Here is a 23,892-nt window from a genome sequence, read left to right as displayed (position 1 = left end):
GGTCTGCTGTCTGCTCTTTGGCATTTCCCTCCACTTAGGAGGGGTCCTAAAATTGATATTGATATTAATATTTTATTTGTATCACGCTCGTACACAAGTGTTTCAGAGCGCGACGAGGCAAGGGAGGGGAACAGGGGTTAATAAAACAACGATCTTACTAGACCTAGTGACATTGAGAATGCGCAAGTGCATGGTAGAGGGGGAGGGGAAAAGTGCATGGAAGGGTGGAGAAGTGGAAAGTGCTGAGCAAAGCAATACAGATAAATAATGACTAAATCAATGAATAATAAAAAGCAGCAAACAGTGGTAATGCAGCCAGCAAGTGGCAAGTGCTAGGATTAAGGCAACAGACCGGGTGTGTTTGAATAAGTGCAGAAAAAGCTGGGTGGCTATATGACTACAGATACAGACCCCAGTGCACGGGATTGCCAGGAGGCAATGCGGGTGGGTGGCAGGGTGAACAGGTTCCTAAAACCGAAAGTCAGAGGGTAACCCAGGTGCACAGTGCCAAGGCAGAGCAGATCAGCAGGGGAGTGGAGGAGCGATGGCAGAAGCAAAGGGAAAGGTGTTGAGGTGCTACCAGAGATGGTTCTCCTCAAGTTTCAGAGAGGCAGGGAGGCTGTTCCAGAGGGAGGCCCCAGCAGAGTAAAGAGATCTACCCCCAACTTGTTTCTTTGAAAAACAACTGACCCTGAGGCAGTTAGAGGAGCGAAGAGCACGAGGGGAGGTATTTCCGGAGGGATAGCGGAAGGTATTTTGGACCCAGGCCCCAGAAAGCCTTGTGGACAATGCAAAGGGTTTTGAATTTAATCTTTGCAGCCACTGGGAGCCAGTGGAGAGATTTCAGGGCTCGATAGATAAGATTCCAGGGCTTGAGCCCAAGGACAAGTCTAGCAGTCCTGTTCTGGATAAGTTGCAGAGGGCGGAGAGTAGAGGCAGGTAGATTGAGGGAGAGAGAGAGAGAGAGAGAGAGAGAGACCCAGACAATTACTTGTGTCATCAGCATAGCACAGAAAATGACAATGCCGTGGGTGAGAGTTGCTAGGTATTGGTTGAAGAGCCAGGGTGATAGGCTAGACCCCTGGGGAACACTGCAGGTAGAAAGGAAGATACATTAAAGGAAGGACCCAAGCTGGACCTGGGAGGGTCGATCAGAGAGGAAAGAGGTCAACCATGCCACAGCCTGATCGGTGATACCCAGCTTGTCACAGAAACGGTTGAGCAGGATGGTATGGTTGACCGTGTCAAAGGCAGTAGAGTGATCAAGTAGGATGAGGACAGAGGGGATGTTAGAGTCAAGGCTGGAAAGTAGATCTTCACGGATGTTCAGGAGAGCAGTTTCTGTGCTTCTGGCAGCTCTAAAGCCAGACTGATGGTTGTGGGGACAACCAACACAATCAGAGTGAAGGTTAAGCTGCGAGACGGCCAGCTTTTCCAGGAGTTTGACCAGAAAAGGAGTGATGGAGATTGGCCGATAGGTAGCCGGGCAAGAAGGGTCAGCTGTGGGTTTCTTGCGAAGAGGGTGCTAAGGAGAGGTGTAGAAATCAGCCAGGGCAGAAGCGAGGGTGTCTATGTGGTTCTTGATGGTTTTGGAAGAACAGGGACGAACCTGTTTTGACGAGACTTTCATAGATCAGACTTGTCTAGAAACCGTGTTGGGGGAGAAAAGAGGAAAGGACGAGAAAGAGGGTGGGGGTGGCTTTAGGATGGCCAGAGTTCACAGAAGGATACGGGGAGGAGAGGGAGATGGGACGAGAGGTCGGACAGGATATCCTGGGTTTTAGAGACGAAGTGAGAGAGAGAGAGACAAGGGCCGTGCAGAGGGCCTGGGAAGCGACAGGAAAGGTAGAGACTGCAGCAGGGTTGGCCAGCTCCTTGCAGAAGACACTACTTCATCCCCTGCATGTCCACACTGCACACCCAGATCTGTCAAGATGTCCTGGTACTGCCCCAATGCTGGGTCTTTTACAGAGTCGCACATCGTATGATGAATGCTCCCCCTAAAGATTATTACTTGGGTCCTGTGGGATCAAACATCCTTTGATGGACATGGGCAGAGTTTGTGCCATATCAGAAGACGAGGCCCAACATACTTTGCTTCCTGCACCACTGCAGGTGTTTTTATCCATCTTGATGGATAGACATACACCGCTTTGTTAGCCAATCTCCAATCCCTTTACAATTGCCTTTAGTTTATTCGGATCCCCAGGAAGCAGAATCCGGGGTAGCTCCCATCTCTCCATCTGACTGCTACAGCTGCTGCCTGCACTGGTTGGGTTCTCATCCTCTCACCCAAGCTTGTAGCGCAGGCACGTCCTTTCCAGGAAGGTGGAGGAATTGCTGACAATTGATCTTCATCATATTCACAGGGAGTTACAGGACAGAACACAAGGAAACCTTCTTTGCACAAGTTCCAACCCCGACATGTCCCTTGGAATCCTGGAGGAGTTCCCCACCCAATGGGTGAAACTGTGTGGTGGGGCACTACCCAGAGATAAGTGTTTGGGAGAACAGGCACCAGCAACTGGTGCGGAAGAATGGACAGAGAAGCCAGCAAATATCTCCATCCTAGAAATGAGGCCCCCGAGCACAGGAAACCTGCAGATTTTATAAGGTTTTACACATTGAGGGTCATACAGAAAAGCTTCATGATACGTTTGACTGGTTACATTAACAATGAGGTCCATGACAGAACATCCTGTTATGTTGAGGGCCATGGGTTTGGGGCACCATGCTAGGTCTATATAACATACCCATGTGGCGATATCTCTTCCTGCAGCGGACCTCTCAATCCTATCCTATCTAATGAGCCCATTGTCGGGTGACTAGTACCCACATGACCCCTTATTTCCGGCTCTCAGGTGAGTCAGCCCCCCCCCCATGCATCACTGGGCATGCCTGGACCCCTGGCAGAGTCTAACGTCACAGCTGCATAGCCCTGTGGATCTATGGATTCCAGCCAGCCAGCCACTCCCATAACGGCATGGCTTCTTGCCACATTACACTTCTAGTAAGGGCTGCGGTGCAGCTCTGGCCGCGATAGGTGCACGGACATTGCTTCATAGCAAATTCATCAAATACTGTTGCTTCGGACATGGGGCACCAACCAATGAGAGAGGTTTCAGCCCAGATCCTCCCATGACTCTTCCTGTTAAACAAATCACATGGCTACTTTGCCTGCACAAATAGCAATGCCTGCAGCATAGTCCAAGAGGTATCACCCCATTACTGTGCAGCCAAACACTGCAAAGGCCAAAATGTTGCATTCTGTATGCCACATTTCGCCGCAAATATGTGGGGTGGTGGGTTAGGGTGATAATAAATGTGAGGGGGAGTGGGGTTCGAGTTGCGGGGGTTCTCCCCTACATATATATTTGGCAAAAATGGGTTTTAACAGGAAACAAAACTCAACATTTTCGGCTTTGCAGTGTTTTATTCTCGGTGATCACATAGATGCACTCATGAAAGACCCTAAAGCCTGTTAGGCGTCTGTCCGTCCTGACTCTGTGTTATTAAATCCTTAAATAAATCTAACTCACCCCTCTGATTCAACACTTGTGTTTCACTTCTCGGCATCCTACAAGCCCTAGCACTACACCCTGTGATCCCACATCATATTCACAGCCAGCCTCTCTTTTCTCTCTTTCACTTTGATGAAAACCATCTTTTTCTCCCACGGTCGCTTACAAATTGAAACAGAGGTTGCTGCCATGGCTGCAGGTTGCATTGTTTCCAGCCAAGAAGGCCCACTTCCAGCTGCACCTCCTCAGAGGTATTCTACCTTTTCTCACTTTCCCCCAGAAGCTCTCTGTCTCCAGAGCTCTGGTCCTCTCTAGGTTGGACTACTGCAACAGTCTCTTTCTCAATCTGCCTAACTCTACTTTTCGCCCCTTGCAACTTATACAGAACAGGACTGTAAGCCCAGGGACTGCATCTCTCCAGCCCTGAAATCTCTCCACTGGCTCCCGGTGGCTGCAAGAATCGCGTTCAAGACCCTCTGCATCATGCACAAGGCCTTCTCGGGCCCGGGCCCTCACTATATCCAACTCTCTCTGCCTAGATACCTTCTTTGTAGAGCCCTTCATGCAGCTGCATCTAACTCTCTGAGGGACAGACGCTTCTCCAAGAAGATAGAGGAGAGTAGATCTCTCTCTTCTGCAGGTGCCTCCTCTGGAACGGCCTCCCTGCCCCTCTCAGACCTAAGCCGGACCACCTGAAGTTAGTCTTCCTTCTCTCTCTAGCTTCCTTGTTAACTTGCTATCTGCTGTGCCAACTGGTTGCTTGCTACCCTCAGAGTCTTATCGGGCACCAGGCTCCTCCATGTCCAGTGTTCCTTTCACTGTCAGCTAGCCCACTGTGCACTTGGGGCCTGTAACTGTTACCCCCACAGCTCCCCGGCCTCCTGCACTTACCCAGAGCTGCGTTGCCCTGGCTGCACTTACTCAGAGCCCTGCTGCCCTGATTGCACTTCCCTCTATTCTCACTCCTCCATTTCTCCCTCTCCCTTCCCCCTGCACATCTTGCTGTCGCACGTGCATGATCCGAATGTCACCTGGCCTAGTAGGATTGCTTGGTTTGTCTTCCCTCTGTCTCCCCTCCCTTGTCTTGTGGCGCCTAGCAACACTTGTGTACAGCACTTCATCTCATATATCATAAAGGGTGTGTGCTTCAAAAAATGTTTTGGGGTCCGCCAGATATGTCCAAGAATCCATCAATGAAGAGTCCCCCCGATGGAAAGCTCTGGTTACAGGCAACGCCCCGTTCCTTGATCACTTCCTGGTGTCCCTTTTATTGCTAGCAGAGGCTTTGGTATAAGGAGGTGCGGCTAAGCCATGTGAAGTCTCTAGGCATTTCACTAGATATCTGAGTTCTATCGCCGCCCTGGTGTTGAGGATTCCCAGGAAGAGGGCGCACGCTCTGCAAAGGTAGCGGGGGGCATCCTGCATTGCAAGGAATATACCACGCATGTGTCTGGATGGGCCCTGCGGATTCATCTTTTGACCCTCTTTTGCAGCCCCTGGGACCCGGGAAGTACATCTTCGACATTGGCTGTGAGCAGCACGGTGAATACCTGCAAGTGGAGCCGGTAAGTTGCGCTGTTTGGATCCGTGTCTTTGTAAATCTCCAGAACCCACGGGTCTGGGAGACTGACTCCTTGGGTTGGTGGTTTGGCTCGGGCGTCATTTGTTGGTGTTCAGCAGAAACCCTGAGCATGTCACTCTGCCCTGGACTGAGGGCAGACTTGCTTCTGGGAGCTTTCTCCTATGCATGAGTGGCTGGATCTGTTATAATTGTTAACTTTTACGCCGCTCTTTTTGGGTGTGGATTGCGTTAAGGATGCCTGGCAGATTTGACTTTCCTTTGCTATATGTATAGATACATATGTACATGTGCCCTTTTTGACATGATTTCTCTCATTGATGTGTGGGTGTTGTGTGTAGGGTCTTTCCCTCTTCCTGCTATTAGTATCAATTGCTGAGATCAGTGCTCCAGGTATTTGAAGTGAGAGTATTTGATGCCCAATTTCTTAAAGTTGGGAGTACAATGATATTTTAGGGAGTAGAAGAGGAAGTCCCATTCCCAAGGCGAGTATTCTACAAGCAGGTCAGATATTTCTGAACTCTGTAACAGAAATGTATTTCTAATACATATTTCTTTGCACACAGGTGTTCATGTCATTAAAAGATAGATGTGTACCTCTTTAGGTCAGGAAGTAATGATAGAGTTTCTTCCTGTGGCTCTGCGTGCACTACTGGCCCAAACATATTCATGGAGTTGTGTTGGTGAAAGAAGGGGGTCAGGCTCCTCCTATGTGTCATTCCTGTTTTTGTTGGGAGTATTTTCTTCTCCCGATTTTTCTTTTTTTGAGTATGTGCCTATTTTAGGGAGTAAAGGTGGCTGATACACCCCTTATCTGTATGGCTGGCTGTGATTCTAACTTTGAGTCATACTCCAGTGGCGCAGCTCCTCCAGCCTTAGGTAAATGTAGAAATCATTTGGTACCAACGATGTATTATTTAGTCCTCAATAGAGGAAGTGAACCCAAGAAAAGGTACTTGTGTATTGTGAAGTGAAACAACTACGAAGAAGCTTTTTGTGTGCTGTGTGTAGCTTGTCGTAGCCCTTCACTGATGAAGAAAACAGTGGTTATGGGAATGTGAGCACAAGGTCTCTGGTATTTTTGACTAAACCAATAGAACACATCCTAAAATTGCTGCTTGCACTAAAAGGCGACCTGAAACTTGAATGTTCCCCAAGGTGCCGTGCACAGGACTCATTGGCCAAGATGTTGCAGGAATGGGCTGTCTGGTTGTGTACACATTCAGACTCTGTTCAAGGGTTCTTTTGAGGACTATAAGTAAACTCCCCAAATGTGTCAGTAGATGCCTGATCTCTAGGTCTGGTCAGTATTGCGTCTTCCTCACCTGCCTGTACTTGAATGCACGGTCTGCCTCCAGCGGCTTAAGCACCGGTCCCTCCGGACCCATCTGGAAATCCCACCCAGGGCAGGGGCCCACAAGACCTCGGGTGCCCACAGGACCGCGGAACCCTGTGGAGGCGAATGAAGGGAAGGACATGACCCGACGGAGTATAAGGATCTTCCAAGAGAGATTATATGAGGTTGTGGGGTTTATAGAGATGCGTGTATGAAGACACTACCAGTGGAAGCCGAGTGTTGGCAACTGTGCTCAGCAAGAAAACCTATAAGACAGGGATCCCACTCCAACCAGACATCCTAGCTGAGGCAAGGACAATCTGGGATAAGCCATGGAATGTGGCCCCTGCAGATAAAAGACCGGACGCCTGGGATAGTCCCTGCACATCACTACAAATCCACCAGCCCATTTGGCAGTGATTTCCAACAAAGCACTAGCACAAGGGTGGGCCGAGGAACACCTAACTGCCACTCTCAGACAGGGAGGAAAAGACCCTAGATGCAAGTGGCAGGAAGGTGCCTCATTACCTGCTCCCTCCTTTCCTGTCACTCTCTGGCCGGCCTCTCTTGGCCCTCTTCCTTCTCCCACAAGGGGATAGCTGTCCTCCCGCTGAGGGGGAGGGGGGCGCTTGCTCCTTGAGGTTTAGAAGGAACTGTCACATCACCAAAGGAGCGCTGAGTTGACTTTTTGGAGCAATCCTGATTTACTGTAAAGAAAATAACGAAGGCATACATTTAGAATGACCTCTCATTTCTTGTTCTCTTTTCCTTAGAGAGGGCTCATAAGAACCCTGATTTCTAGGGGCCATGCCTGTAGACGTGAAGAATATGGTGTTACCATCAAAGGTCAAGCATAGTACTTTGAACCTCATTACCAGTTTGGGAGTATTACTAGTGCTAATACTTCCAAAGGGCTTAAAATTACCACCGGTGGAATCAGTGTCGACTGCGCCTAATCATGATTTTTCGCTATTCCCCATTCTGAAGTCCCATTGGACTTAACTGGGGAATAAAGGTAGTGCTTCTGGTGGTAATAGTGCCAGCACTGTTACTGCCATGCTCTGGGAGTTAATACCACCATGCACATGCAGGTGCTTTTACAGGTTCTAGCTTTATACATACATAGTAGGCAGAGCAACAAATAGGCAGCAACCATACACATAATGCAGCCTGTAGAGACAGCATGTGTGCAGACACCAGCAGGGCTACTTATAGACTTTACAGTGCTGTTTGTAAGGGCGGGAGTTGACATTCCATCTGTTTGAGTACTCTGAGATGACGATGGTCTGTACGAACCGCAAAAGGATGCTTGGCTCCTTGAAGGTGGTGACACCACTCTAAACAGGCTTGTCTTATGACCAGAAGTTCATTTTCCAACACAGAGTAGTTGAATTCCCTGGATGTAAGAGTGCGAGCGTAATAAGCAACTGGATGTTCCTCTTGATCCATTCCCATCTGAAGAAGTACTGCACCAATGCCCAGCTAAAGCATTCCGTTTACACGATAAAGGGTGCGGTTTGATCGGGTTGTACGAGTATGGGAGCGGACTAAAACAAGGATTTCAATCTCAAGAAAGCCTGATTGGCATTGGTGTTCCATTCAAACTGTACGTTCTTCTTAAATTGCATTGGGATGGGCAAGACTACGTCCGAGAAATTCTTGATGAATTTCCTGTAAAAAATGTGCCAATCCTAATAAGCGTTGGATATCTTTTACAGACTGTGGTTGGGTCTATAGCATGATGGTCACTGGTCTTTAGGGGGACCATCCGGATACCGTCTTTGGAGAGTATGTACCCCAGGTAGGAAACTGAAGAGACTTCGAAGACACATTGGTTTGCCGAGGAGTTTATGAAGGCGTAATCTCATTAACACTTCTGAGACATGTTAAGCATGAATCGATGGAGAAGTGGAGAAAAATGATATGTCATCTAAGTAGACAATCGCAGTGCAAAAGAGAAGGTCCGCAAAGATCTTATCCATAAACCTCTTGAATATAGCCGGGGTGTCCACCAACCCAAAGGGCATCACTTGGTACTTGAAATGTCCCTCGGGTGTTCTGAAGGCCGTCTTCCACTCATCACCCTTGCGTATTTGTAGAAAATGATAGGTGCTGCGTAGATCGAGTTTGGTGAACATAGTGGCTCCCTCAACAGCTTCTAAGATGCCCATTATGAGAGGCATGGGATACCTATCTCTTACGGTGATAGCATTGAGACCTCGATAATCGATACACAGTGTTAATTCTTCTGAACCTTTCTTGGGAATACAGAATAGCAAAGCACCCGCTGCTGACTTAGATAATCTTTGAAACGGCTTAATAAGAGAGTCCGTCAAATATTCCTTGAGGGCTTCCTTTCGGGAAGAGACAGTGAGAACATCCTTCCAACGAGTACTGATGCATTGGGAGTTAGGTCAATGGCACAGTCCTCTGGTCGGTGTAGAGGTAGTTCCTTGGGACATTGTTTTTTTTCGAAAACCTCCCTGAATTCTTGATATCTGTTGGGAACACTCAGAACCACAGACGCGGGTAAGGTGTTTGGTATCACTGTTTCAGGAACTTCCTTAGGTGTGTTCTTTGACCCACAGTTTGTGTAGCAGTATTCTTATTGAAAAGATATGGTATTCTTGGACCAGTTGATAAGCGGGTTATGTTTGCGTAGGCAAGGTTTGCCCAAAATAATGTGAAAATGTGCTGCACGGATGTGATCGAAAGTCAAGACTTCCTTATGTTCGAACATAGTGAGAAGCAGTGGTTGAGGGGGAACCATCAACCCCTTCCACGGGGATGGGTTCTGTCTTTAATTTAGTTGGGATCTGTCTATCCTTTGGCCAGGAAGAGTCAATGAAATTGCCAGCCGCCTCACAGTCGAGAAGTGCTAAAACCTCTGTAGGGTTCTGGTGAGATGCATGTAACAAGATGGTGAATACCATCAACCGGTTATCTTCAGCCTCTGGTGTTCATGTGGTAGTACAACAGGGACTGTTGAGCCAACCCTAGACTATAAACCCAGTTAGATTTGGGGTGGTTTGTTTCCCTGCATCCGAGGACTGACTTCTGGACAGTTGCGAAGTAAGTGGGTGTTTGACCCACAGTACATACATAGTCCTAAATCTCTTCTTCTCTTGCGTTCGGATGAAGATAATAGCGATCTGCATGGACTCTCCAAAGGTTTGTGTTCGACTTGAGGGTTTGTGCAAGGAGGTAAGCCAGAGGGACTTCTTATCTTCCTGCGTTCAACCTTTCTTTCAGCCATGCGCAATTCTAGTTGTAGTGAGGGAAACCAAATCATGGAATGTGGGAGGACGTGCTACTCGAGATAGTTCATCCTTCAGATCCTCATTTAGGCTGCTCCAGAATATGGTCTGCAGTGCAGATTCTGGCCAGCCTGTGTCAGTAGGTGGTCATACGCTGAAAATTGGTGACATAGGTTTGTACAACCGTTTGACCTTGACGGATGTCTAAGAGGAAAAGAGTACTTCTAGTCTCTCAAATCCTTCTTTGAACAGGCGTACAAAGGCAGAGTAGTCCAGTAATGCCGGATTGGCAGCTATGACCAAGGGTGTTGCCAAAGCCAATGCATTCCCTACAGGATTAGAAATTAGGAATCCAACCTTAGCCTGATCAGAATCATATGTCTTAGGCTGGAAGGTAAAATATACCAAACAGGCATCCGGAAATTCACGGAGTTTACAAGGGAATCCATTGTATTTGCCAAAAAAAAAGGTTAAAGTCGTGAGCTCACCCATCAGCTCATCCCGATTAGTCAGAAGTCTTCTTGAATTGGAGTTTTCTGTCTGTAGATTCTGCATCTCATAGGTTAGTCCTTGAACGGCAGCAACCAACTCCTGATACTGTTCCAATTATGCCATCTTTTGGCTCTGCAAGCTCTAACAAATATCAGGTTTATCAGGTTTCTCACCTGAAGATGCAGAAGACGTTCCCTGTTTGTTCTTCCTCTTTCTTGCTTTCTTCTTCTCTTTTCTTGTCTTGGCAGTCTTTCTGCCAGATAAGAGATAGGGTCTCTCTCCGTTGGAGGCCACTGTGCCTGTTTGATAGTAACAACCAATCTAGCAAGGGGGCTATCCTTAGAGAAAACAGAATGCGGGGAAAAAAACCTTGATTGCACATAAAAACCCTCAGTAGAAAGATAATGTGGAGTTTCAATGAAGGTGGAGGTTTCACTGGTAGCCAAAACCCCAGATAGCTGATATAGTTTGGAGTAGAATTAGACAGCAAGGACCGTAGGTGAAAGAGGGGGGAGAGAGCAAGGATCCAAGAGTATAATGAGAAGGAAGCACAAGGCAGGATGCAAGGTGGCAAGGAAGGAAGGAAGGAACAAGCAGGAAAGTCAGGGAAAGAAACAAGCATCTCACCCGGAGCAGGAGCAGAAGGGTTGCAACGCAGGGAACCACGGCTCAATTGCAGTATAAACAATGCCGGTGGCCATTTTGGAAAAGACTAGACCGCTACGGCGAACAACCAGGGAAACGTGATGGAACAGTCACGTAAGTTTCCAGCAGCGCAACATGCCATGCACTCACTGCGCTGGCACAGTTAAATTGGGTATTGAGATTAGAGATTAGATGTGTAGTGGTTGAAAAAAGAAAAAGAGAGAAAACAAAAGTTTGAAATAAGAGTGCTAAATCGACAGCAGCCCGACAGGGACCGGCAGGAATCAGCAGGGATCTGTAAATCCCATGTTGGTTGCAGAGCAAGCTCACTAAAGGCTCACCAGAGCGTACTACTTGCCACTAGGCACCCCATTTATCAGCGGGACTCTGTGGGCACCCGGTGGCACAGCAACCAAACCGCAGCCAGCTCCAGTTATTTCTGCCCCCCCCTGTCGGCAGACAGCTGTCCACCATTGTCCAGTACTGCTACAACTCCCGCTATGTCCCAACAGCGCTCCGACCAGCCTCTTCCTTCCTCCTTCGTCTGGGTTATAGGAAAGCACCGAGCACAATGCACAACGTCAAGCCGTACTGTAACACTACAAACACACAGCTGCTTCCGACCCCATTACAAGCACTTCCCATCATCAAAGTACCATTTACCTGCATAGCAATGGACATAGTGGGCCCGGTAGAAACATCTAAGCTGGGAAATAAATTCATACTCGTGATTGTTGACTATGCTTCTCTGTATCCCAAAGCATTTCCCATTTGGAACAATACGAGTCAACAAATACTCAAACATCTACTTCCCTTCATTTCACGAGTTTGATTCCCAAAGGAAATCCTCATGGATCAAGGTACCACTTTTATGTCCAAAATGATGCAGGACGTGAAAGAAATGCTTCAGATTGAAACCCTATGTACTCTGTGTATCACCCACAGGCAGGTGATCTTGAGGAAAGGTTTAACCAACAGTTTAAAGGAATACTCCACAAACTGGTAGAGGCCAATGGTAGAAATTGAGATGTTATGATTCCATGGGCTCTTTGCAGTTAGGAAACGCCTCCAGTGTCTCTAGGATATTCCCCTTTTGTTTTATTATACGGGCGAGAACCTCAAGATGTACTGAATATGCTAAAAGAGACCTGGGAAGAGAGAGGAGGCCGTCCTACCCATTTCCCAGACAGCCCGGAAGTTAAAATCCCATATGGCTGCTGTTAGGTAAATCCTAAAACATCAGTTAGGTAGGGCCCACAACATCAAAAGACCCTACATGATAGACAAGTGGTAGCCCGATCTTTCTCCGTTGGGTAATCTGTTTACTTCTCCTTCCCACCTTAGGGAACAGAGAGATCTCTAAATGGTACAGTCCCTATACAATTCTTGAGAGAGAAAAAAGGTCCCTTTAACTATGTAGTGGCACAACCAGATAGACGTCAAAAGACACAAGTATATCATGTAAACTCGTAGAAAGTCGATCTGATGGAGGCGACTACTGTACCCATGGCCACTCTCCTCACCGGGCAAGACCTACAACACCAGTTGGTCTCTAGCAACCTACTACCTTCCCAACAAGAAGATCTTCAAGATTTACTGAACCAATTCCCAGAGATCTTCTCTGAAAAACCAGGCGAGGTACAGAATTTCTTTCATTACATCAGGACATCAGCTGGGCAAACAGTACATTTAAAACCTTACCGGATCCAAGAAGGAAAATCATTAAAACGGAACTCCAAGAAATGCTCAAGGCCAACATCATTGAGCACTCAGAGAGACCATGGTCCTCCCCCATTGCTTTAATGGCAAAACCGGACAAGACTTGGAGGTTCTGTATAGATTTCAGGAAACTGAACTCCGTTTCTACATCCGATTATTACCCCATGCCACTAGTCGGTGAGCTCATTGAGAAGTTGGGGTCATATACATACAAATCCACTCTGGAATTAACCAAAGGATATTGGCAGGTAGCCCTAAATCCCACAGATGGGGGGAAAACCACACCTTTCCAGCCCCACAGGGACTCTTTCCATTTAAAGTATCCCCCTTTGGTTAGAACAGTGTTCCTGCCACATTCCAGAAGTTAATGGATACGATTTTAAGACCCTACTCTAGCTTTTCTGGAACCTGCTTGGACGACATTATCATACACAGTAAGACCTGGCCCAAGCACATGCACCAACTCTATGTGATTGCAAGAACCCTTAGAAGAGCAGGTTTAACAGCAAACCCGGAGAAATGCCATCTGGCCCAGCTAACTGTAAAGTTCTGAGCTACATCATGGGCAATGCACTGATTAAGCCTCAGGCGGAGAAAGTTAAAGCAGCACAGAACACACCTATAACTAAAATCAAGAGAGACCTTTGTGCTTTTCTAGGATTGACAGGCCACTACAGACATTGTATACCTAATTATTCCATCTTTACCACCACTCTTACAGACAAGATTAAGAACTCTCACCCTCAAAATCCTGTCTGGGGAAACGAAGATCAACAAAGCTTTGAAGGTTTGAAACAAATTTTATGTCAGGAACCTGTCTTGAAAAAGCCCGATTTCAATTGCGAAGTTATCCTACAGACCGATGCCTCTAAGGTCGGAATGGGAGTCATATTATCACAAGAACATGAAGGTCTGGAATACCCTGTCTTGTATACGAGTCGGAAGTTGTTCCAGAGAGAGTAATCATATGCTACTGTTGAGCTCGAAGCCCTGGCCATCAAATGGGCAAACGTAAACCTGTGTTATTATCCAACAGGAAGAAGATTCCGGTTTGTGACAGATCACTCCCCTTTGACCCGGATGAGCCTAAGGAAAGATTCAAGTGCCTGAGTCATAGGATGGTTTTTAGATCTTCAACCTTTTTTATTCTCGCCGGAACATCAAAAAGGGAAAGAACAAGGCAATGTGGACTTTTTGAGTAATTTCCCACTTCCCAATCAAGGGGGAGCCTCTCGCCTAACAGGAGGGCTGGGGGGGTATGTGACAAATTTGGACTATTCGTCCCTTCTCCGCAGAGGGGTGCCACCCCCTTTGAGGGACCCTCCCTAGGGATCTGGGCAAGTGACACCTCACTGGGATAGACTGCCCTCTTGGGGACAAGGACTCCCATTCCTGCGAGGAACTCCCTGTCCAGAACATATCCGTTCACATGGGAATCGGAAAGACTGTGGTTAACCCTGTTTTGGATTCACTGACTAGTGACATTTCTTCAATCTCTTTGACTTCAGGTAATGTTGGATCCCAAATTCCAAGAAGAACGGCACACCCCTTCTGTTTGTGATGACGCACATTACACCAGAAGGAACGTGGAAGCAGAGAGGAAGAATACGACGCAGAGGGGAGCCTCTGACGGGAAGACGTCCTAGAGGGGCAGAGCGGAGCCAACGGTAGCATCGAGAGCGAAAGAATCGCTCACAAGACACCAGAAGTCTGGCATCCTGACCGGTGAAGAAGCCAAGCTTGAGAAAGAGATGGAGACGGTAAAGTGACAGTCTCGCCTGGTGGCATGACCCCATGGAAGCCTTGGTGGGCCAGAGGCCTGTTAACCTCCACCGAGACCAAACTGTAGCAGTGAGAACAGAAACACAAGCTCTGCATGAGTAGTGCATAAGCTGCAGAGCAGCGGAAGGGAGGCAAACGTTCCCGAAGAGGTACCACCGCTGAGAGGCTTGAACAGAGACATTCAAGGCCGGGAAGGCCACAAGGGTTACTGGAGCCTGATAAACCAGGGCGGGCAGGCGCCCCTCCGAGACCAAGAGAAAGTAAGCCCGTCACTGGGCCAGAGGACGTTTGGAAGTCCAGGAGCCAAGAAATGTAACAAACAGAACTGGAGTGATAGAAAACCTGGAGGGTTCCAGTCCTTAAGTATAAAACCAGAATATAATCAAGCCACAAGTCGGAAATGGTGGAATTGTACTAAAAAAAACTTTTCTTCCTGGAGAGAAGATCTTGTGAAAATTGAGGTGTTTCATACAGAACCTACAGAGAGGTTGTATGGTAGGCCAGTCAGCTAAGAGGATTTGGGCTGAGGACTATTTCTTTTGGACTTTGACGAGCACCCTTAATCCGAGTCCTTCTTCTGGTTTGCCACAAGTTATATAAAGTAAGTCATGGCATTCCTAAAATGAGTAACAACTGAGATGCATTGATTAACTCAAATAACAATTCCTCCTTGTGACCACCGGCTACCTCCATTCATAACGGGAATGTCTCATGGGTAATTGGTCCCTTAGAGAGTTGAGTCCCATCTACTACCAGAACTTGCTCTATTTTCCCTTTGGGTGTTAAAGGAATTCCTAATGATTTAGCCAAACCCCATCCATAAAATGTCCTGTTGCTCCAGTGTCAATCATGGCCTGACGCCTGTAAGTTTTTATCCACAAATAAGTATACATGTACAGAAATGTGAGTCACAGTCGTCTGAATTTAATTTGCCACCTGTTGCGGTCTGCTAGTTGACGGTTGAAACCTACGAGAAATCCTTGGGCAGTCATTTAAAAAGTGACCCTTCTTCCCACAATATATACACAACCCTTCATTAACTCCTTTCTCTATTTGCTCCTGGGTTATGGGACCACTGGGTTTGGTCACTGGTTCCTTAACTGACTTGTCCTACTGAATTCCTGGCTGCATTACCCTCTTTTAGGTCATTCAAGCCTAGCTGATGTCCTAGTCTCAGGAAATGTCTTCTGCGTTCAGCCTTACGCTCATTCAAACGAAAATCTACCTGCATTACTAAATTGATTAGCTCCTTAAAAGAGGTGGGTCTATTCACGATCAATGACAAGGCCTCCTTTAACTCGTCCCACAAGCCTCTGTAAAACAAGGAAGCTCTTTTCTCCTATGGCCAACCACTTTCCTAAATGTGTGATATAGCTCACCAATTCTCTATTTCCCTGCCTTAACTCCAATAATTTGCCATCCACGTCCTGTGACACTTAACGCTAATCAAACATTTTACCAAATTCTTCCTTAAACCTTGCTACATCTTTTAACACAGGACTACCTTGGCTTACCAACAACACAGACCAAGCCGCTGCTTCTTGTGATGAATCCAATGAAGTCGTTGCTGATCTCCCGGCAGTAACCTCCTCCCATGTGGCCCGGGGACGGTGGCTGCTACCTGATACTGACCCTGGTGGGGGTGGGGGGCTATTTGAGGGAGGATCACATGGAAGGAGACAGCCTCTGGGAATATGTCTTTGGATGAGACATGGTATCCCCCATTTTCCTGTGAAGATGACCCCTTTACACCCAATACCCTGATGGCCTTTTGCCATTGATCTACACTCACTTTTTGAATGAATAGAGACGCCTTTCCCTAAACTCTATAGACCAAAGTTACATTGCTGGTCAAAAATGTGGAAGCTCCATGACCACCTTTTGCAGTTCTAAATAGTCACCATATAGAACTGATTTATCATTCAGAACTGTTGAAAGTATTTTTCCAAGTAATCTACATAACCCAACAACAATGGACTCCTTTTCCCACAATCACCTGAATACTGGGACGAGGAAGAGGGAAAGAGCAATGCAGAATGAAAGGAGCCACACGCTCAATGAGCAGTCTGTTCATTTTCAAAACACACCTGTGCACGGTAGATTTAAAGACGAGAGGTAAAGTCATGTTTGGAAGAAGACGTCTCATCCAACCGCAAGGCTTGTGAAGCCTGGAAGCACAAACCGGTGTAGCGGAGCTGAGCGGCTCACCAGCGAAGGAGAAGAGAAACGCTGCAAAGACAGGACACGCCGCTGATACGCCAGGAGCCAGTGGAAGACTCCTGGGCGTTCGGCAACTGAAGAAATCAGTGCGTTATCTACTGGGACCTGAAACAAGACAGGCGTGCAGAGAGCAGCACATTGAGGAAAGCAGGTGGTACACATCTTCCACCTAAGCACAGACGGCACTGAGAACACCAACAAGAGACGGTTTGTAAACCCAAGCACAATGGGGTGTTTCGGCGACCACACAAAATACGAGCTACAATAATTAAAACCACAGAACGAGAGAAAGTAAAGAGGCTGAATGAGAAAAGAGAAAGTATATTGTGAATAAGACCCCGCACAAGATATGATTGTATGGAATACAAATATGTGGGGAACCCAAAACGAATGATGTATCAAGGATATACAATACCAAAAGGGGTGTGCACAACTGTGGAAGTAAAAGGGGAACAACGTGTACATATAAGATGTCCTGTCAGGAGAGTAAGCCAGGCAGTTACAATTGTGTGTGAATACAAGACCAGGGGGGAAAGTTTACCAGGCAATCGCAAGTGAATAAGACATCCTGGCAGGGGAGTGTACCAGGCAGTTACAAGTCTACAAGAAGTCATAAGAAGAAGTGTAGAACTGTGTTTACCAGACAAAAGGAACTTTATGAAAGAAGTGGAACTACAAGGCTAAGCAGCTTTGTAAATAACAGTACTGTTGTGGGCCAAGAAAGACACAAAGAACTGTTAGGCAAAGAATCATTTTGTGTAGAGGAGGAATCCAGGGAGGAGCCACCTCTGGAACCATGGCTCTTTGCCTATGGAGAACTTTTGTGTTGGAGCGGTTTATTCATACTTTTCAAACTCTTTTGGAATCACCTAAGGTTAAAGACATTTCCCTTTTAACAGCTATAATTTAGTACATAGTCTGAGGGCCAGAACAGAAGGTTTTGGACACAAGGACAGTTTTGATTTTGACATCCTGACACAGACAGTTCCTTAGTTTCTGGTAGGGAAATTCCTCCTAGAGCATGGTCAGAGAGGCCTTATCCGAGTTCATTCCTGATTCCTCACATTCTCCTGTTTAGTTGAAAGAATAAAGGCTATTTTGGAGAACTAAGAAAAGAATGCTTCAGGTCTACACAAAACGTGCAACTCCCACTGTGTCAAAAATATTGCATATTTTTTAGGATCTCCCCCAAAACGTTCTGGGGCTGCTAATGGAATAGAGGCCTGAAAAGTGCCTCTAATTTCGCTTACTCCCATCTGCAAAACCTCAGTTAACCACTTACAAGAAATATTCCTGTCTTCTGCTCTATATAACTCAGGAGGTTCTAACCCAAAGCTTGATTCTGGCGGTAAAGGGGTTCTGTGACCCTTTAACATGTTTACTTTCTGACCTAACTCTGCTGCTTGTTCTGTTAAAGGGATGCTCCAATTTCTCATTGACATTGTTCCTGTCTTAATTCCTGTAAAACTTCCCCCAAAGAACCCCATGAAAAATCAGTGGAGTTCCTAGCAGCTTGGACAGTAAATCAGCTTGAGCCTTTCATGCACTCAGGTCCATACTAAAACCTCCTTGGAAGCTGCTGAGCCCCACTGTTGCCCCCAATGATGCTCTGCCCACAGGGCAAGGTTAAAGCACTGGGTACAGGTCACCCCGAAGGGAAAGGGAAAAGGGATAAAATAAAAAAGCGACACAGGAACGTCTCCTCTTCAGTTGAAGACCCATCAGGAAAATAAGGAACACTACATGAGTCTTCAGCAATCTCATCTATTTTCTCCTTCAACTTCCCGCCCCATGCTCTCCTATTTTCCTAACATACCTGTGACTCTTCAGCTTAAGCCTTGAGGCGATGTGGTTCAATTTAGAACTAGTGAATACTGGTTTGAAATCCACTATCTTGCATTGCACGTCTATTCTTCTAATCGTTCTTCCTAAAACTCTATGTCCTATGAAACCCTAAGGCCATGAGTCTTCAGAAAACTGTGTAAAATAACAATGAGCTTAAGGCAGGTTCTCTTCTCTTAATGTAGGACCTTTGCATGTATTAGTTACCTCCTAGAACATATTTTCTTTCTTTACTGACTACAGGGAATAAATAATATACTTGGACTTCTCTAGTAAACGTGCTGTCTTCTTACTAGCAGCAACAGTCCAAAAAACATCTTGCGCATCCACACCGTGCTCCTGAGCATACGCTCCCCTGAGGGTCTCCGAATTCACCCTCTTCTGCTTAGTCATACTCACACACGAGACTCGATGGTCTTCTGGATTAACAACGCCTTGTAGAATGTGATGCGCGCTGCGTAGAAGGTGACGTGTGTACGCTGCATGTCGGATGAGAAACAGACGCTGCACATTGGAAGATGCACGCAAGCTGCCTGACCTGCTTCCTCCACTCTAACCTAAGGTCAGGCGTGAACTTCTCAACCCTCTGCAAAGATGAAAACTCCCAATTTCTTGCCTGCAGCAAATAGAGCCTTGTGCTAAAAAACTCAACTCGCGCATGCCAACCCGTGAAATGAATCGATAAAATGATGCTTGCTACCACTAGGAAACAGGTTATAAAACCTTCCTTCAGTAGCCTTTTTCAATCAGAAAATTAAGAATCTTTTCTCAAAATATACTGTAAATTCCTACTTAACTTATTACTATTTAATCTATTTTGGAAGCTCTACCTAAAACACTGTTCATACAAAGAGAAACTTAATATTGTAACGCTCCCACCGGTCTTTTATGAATGTTTCTGTTCCTGATGACCAAGTCTTCCTTAAATTAGTCTCTTCTTAGGCCTCTAAACCAGGAGCTCCAAAATACTGGTCCTATTGCTTCAAAGTCAGTGAGGAAAGGCAGTTTAGAATGTTGAAGAACTGTGAGTTATCTTTCCAAGGTTCAAATTCCTCCATCTTGGTTTGAGAAGTTCTCTGATGTCTGTGTTTAATTGTTAAGGGAAGAAAAAAGAATAAAAACCACAACTGCCAAACCTCCCAAATTATTTACTCCACTGACTCCTGTAGTGATTGAAAGACATCCCATTTCTATATATGCCTGCCACATGCCTTTTGACCCTGACACTTAGTAAGACAGGAGAGCCAAGAGTGTGGAGGAAGGGAGGATTGCCAAAAGCTCTTGGCAAGAGAGGTGAGCTCATATAACTTAGGAAGACAGGACAGCTAAGTGTGTGAATGAAGGGCGGAGTGCCAAGAGTTCCTAGCAAGAGAAGCAAGCAAAGATAATTTAGAGAGACAGTCCAAGTGTGTGCAGGAAGGGAGGAGTGGCAAGACTATTTTGAAAGAGTTGAGTGAAATGTACTTAGAAATAGTAGCTTGTCAAGGGCGCTTAAGAAGAGAGGCAAGTAAAGAGCACTTATGATATGATGTCATTTATAACGCGTCTGTACACAAGTGTTTCTAGGCGCCACAAGACAAGGGAGGGTAGACAGAGGGAGGCCAAACCAAATTATCTTACTAGACCTTGTGTCATTTAGATTGTGCAAAGTTTAGGGGAGGCAGGGAGAAGGGGAAAGTTCTAGGGAGAGGGAAAGGGAAAGTGCAGTCAGGGCTGCATTGCTCTGAGTAAGTGCAAAGCAGGGCAGCGCAGCTCTGGGTAAGTGCACAAAGGCAGGGAACTGTAGGGTTACAGATACAGCCCCTAAAGTGCTCAGTCGGCTCAGAGGCAGTGCATGGGTGACGGGTCGTCTAGGGGCCTGTTACCCATTGAGACTCTGAGGGTAGCTGGGCCACCAGTCAGCTCAGCAGACAGATAGGTCAGCAGGGGAGTGAGAGAGAGAAAACAGAGGCAAAAGAAGGTCTTGAGCTGCTTCCGGAACTTCAGGTGGTTGGGCTCAAGTATGAGAGGGGCAGGGAGGCTATTCCAGAGGGAGGCTCCTGCAGAGGCGGGAGATCTACCCCCCACTCTCTGCCTGGAGAAGCGTCTGACCCTCGGAGAGTTAGAGGTGGCTGAGCGAAGTGCTCGAGAAGGAAGGTGTTTTGGAAGAGAGAGTTGGATGTAGTGCGGGCCCCAGCCCCAGAAAGCCTTGTGGACGATGCAAAGGGTCTTGGACTTGACCCTTGCAGCCACCGGGAGCCAATGGAGAGATTTCAGGACTGGAGAGATACGGTCCCTGGGCTTGAGGCCAAGGACAAGTCTTGCAGTCCTGTTCTGGATTAGTTTAAGAGGGCAGAGAGTATAGGAAGGCAGTTTGAGAAGCAGGCTGTTGCAGTAGTCCAGCCTAGAGAGAAACCAGGGCTCTGGGGACAGTGAGCTTCTGGGGGAAAGTGAGAAAAGGAAGAATACCTCTGAGGAGGTGCAGCTGGTAGTGGGCTTTCTTGGCAAGGTTTGTGATATGAGGAGGGAAGGAGAGAGTGGAGTTGAAGATGACACCTAGGTTTTTTGCCTCGCAGGAAGGCGAAGGACGAGGACCTAAGGAGGGTGGCCAGAGTGAGAGAGGGAGAGATCGTTGGAGGCGCACCAATCCCAGATTGCGTGTAGACAGTCTGGAATGAGTGAGTGAGGAGAGGAGGCTGAGGTGAGCCTGAAAGAGAGCTGAGTATCATCCTCATAACAATGGACGTTAGAGGTGAAGGTAGAGATACGGTGGGCCAAAGGGGCCAAGTACACTTTGAAGAGCCAGGGTGAGAGGTTAGAGCCCTGGGTGACACCACATGTGGAGAGAGAGTTGGTGGCAAGAAAGGACCCAAGTTGGACCTGGGAGGGTTGGTCCAGGAGGAAAGAGGATAACCACTGCAGGGCCTGTTCCGCGAGGCCCAAGTTCTCTTAGGAATGAGTTGAGCAAGGAGTATGATGGAGTGGAGAGGAATGCAACACTCTTAGAAAGGGAGGTGAGTCAAGAACACTTAAGAAAAGAGTTGAACCTAGAGCAGCTAGGAAGATGGGCAAGACAAGAGTAATATTGAAAGAGAAGAAATCACATGGCTTTAAGACTGAGCACTTGGAACCCAAGGGCAGCTAGTGGGGTTTTAAACAGATAAGAGTTCTCAGAAAGTGAGATTAACCACGAGAGCTTTGTGAGTGAGGAGATTTATTTATTAACATTTATATAGCGCACATCAGCCCTTAGGCATTGTGGCGCTGTTACAGTAAACATATCTGGTTACATGGGGCATAGCAGATACAGAGGTGTACAGTGGCATTCTTTAGTACATACAGTCTGGTGTGTTATACATGCTTAGTAACAGTAGAGAAGCAGGTGCAGGGTGCAAGTGATGTGGGCGGAGTGTCAGTTGAAGAGTGTGGTTTTGAGGTTTTTGCGGAAAATGGTTAGGGAGGCTTCTGCTCGAAGAGCGTTGGGCATGGCGTTCCACATTTTGGGAGCTAGGTGAGGGAAGCCTAGTCCTCCTGCTTTGGTTCTTTTGATGGGTGGGATGTGCAGTTAGTTAGCGTGGTGTGTTCTTCTGGGCCGTGTGGAGGTGTCCTTGTTGATGGGTTCGGAAAAGTAGGGGGGGGGCAGAGAGGCTGAGGGGTTTTGTTTGTTTGTTTATTGATTTGTAGGGCGCACCAAACCCTTAGGTAACTAGGCACAACAAGGTGCAAGGATACTTAAAAGCTTAGTTATGTGCGGAGCAAATGTGTCTAAGCAGAGGGGATTGTCAACATCTTAGTAGGAAAGGTGAGCCGAGAGGGCTTTGGAAGGGAGGAAGAAAGAGATCAAAGCAATGGATGAGGGCAGTGGTCATGTAGTAAGGGTGGGAAGGAATGGAGGAAGACTGAGAGCGTAGTTAATACAGACAATCACGAGGACACAGGAAAGGAGGAGAACATAGACATTTTGGGGCCAGAAGTGGAAGTGAGAGAGGCAGATGAAGAACACTTACAAAGGGAGGAGCGTCAAGAGTGTCTAAGGCTGCTTAGGGTTTGAGGAAAGACATATGTGTACATGAAGAGATCAGACCCAAGAGTACTTGCGAAGTGCGGGAAGGAGATGGTGTGTAGGATAGGAGTTACGCTTAGAAAGGAAGACGATTCAAGAATAAGGGACAGAGCCCAGGAGCAAAAGAGAGGATAAATTAGACCACAATTAGTGGATGATTGGTAGCATCTGGAGGGCTGAGGGAACATGGAAAGTGCACAAGGTTGGAGGGGTCCTGAAAGTATACAGAGAGAGCAGCAGGAGGAGGTGGAGGAGGAGGAAGGCTGAGCAGGAGGAGGAGGAAGGCTGAGCAGGAGGAGGAGGAAGGCTGAGCGTGGGAGGAAGGAGGCCAAGAGCAGTGTCATTGTCTATTTTTATTCTGACTTCCCTTGGATTTCTCAGCCAGTCCAGCACAAGGAGCAGAGGAAGAGCAGAAGGAAGGCTCTGGTTCCAGAGCATGGGCAGCCGCCGGTCATCGTGGCTCAGTTGTACCGGGAGCCTGACGTGTCCAAGGTGCTGCAGTCATGGCTTGCTGTGTTTGCATGGGCTTATCTGCATGGAGTTAAAGTGAAATGAAGTGCTATATTTCTGTAGTGTAGAAGTGTGTGTTGTGAGGGTGTAGTGTGGACATTGCCCCCAAGAGATAAAATATGGATAACGTGATTTCAGCTCTTGTTTACCTTCAACATCGTTGCCTGATGGATTTGTTTAAAGTACTGAGACCCACAGCACCTCCTACCATTACAATATTGGATCTAGACACCACATGGAAACCACTTCAGTGCAACCCACACCACCCCAGAGTTAGTAATTGCTGGCAGCTGGGAGCTATTTAGTTTATGCTTATCAACAACCGTTGCCAAGGGCTACTTTAGGCTCCCCATGCAAACTGGTGCCATAACAACATACCTTTGTGACATTAGCTCTGTCTCTTTGGGAATATATATAAGGAAGGATTAGGACACATCTACACGACATGAGAAGACATTTATTTAAAGTGTAATTGATCAAATCTGATGAACAAAGGTTGTGTTAGCATCTCATGCGTAAGTTAGATTTGTGACATACTATGTACTAGCTCCTTCTCCTCAGGAGCTCCTGCTTACTGGGTGCTGCCTGATACTACGTAGATGCGCTCAGCTCCTGCTTATTACAGTAGGAGGAGGTTGAATCATTAGAAGTGAAGTAAGCCCAACACGATCAATGGAGGAGATTAAATCAGAAGAGGGGTAAACCCAACATGATCAATGGAGGAGGAGGAGGTTGAAGCGGAAGGGTGGTAAGCCCAACATAAACGATGAGGGAGAAGGTTGAATCAGAAGGGAGATGAGCCCAACACGATCAATGGAGGAGGAAATTGAATGAGAAGATTCAATGCAGGAGTCGGGTGAATCAGAAGGGTGGTAAGCCCAATATAATCAATGAAGGAGAAGGTTGAATCTTTCTTTTTTTTGTATATGGTACAACACCTTTACAAA

The 23,892-nt window shown here is 46.9% G+C and overlaps 1 protein-coding gene across 1 annotated transcript in view; it reads left to right on the top strand.

Moving 5' to 3' along the window:
* Positions 1–23,892, top strand: part of RSPH1 (radial spoke head component 1) — a 372,437-nt gene that overhangs the window by 128,241 nt on the left and 220,304 nt on the right. Inside the window, exon 6 of the mRNA XM_069635651.1 lies at positions 5,015–5,086. Within this exon, the coding sequence (XP_069491752.1) occupies positions 5,015–5,086 (72 nt within the window). The remainder of the gene's footprint in view (positions 1–5,014; positions 5,087–23,892) is intronic.

This window comes from Ambystoma mexicanum, chromosome 7p, assembly GCF_040938575.1.
Source record: "Ambystoma mexicanum isolate Mex_15411 chromosome 7p, UKY_AmexF1_1, whole genome shotgun sequence".
Lineage (NCBI taxonomy): Eukaryota > Metazoa > Chordata > Amphibia > Caudata > Ambystomatidae > Ambystoma > Ambystoma mexicanum.
The sequence above is the reverse complement of the archived record's forward strand: the minus strand, read 5'-3'. Positions and strand labels throughout refer to the sequence as shown.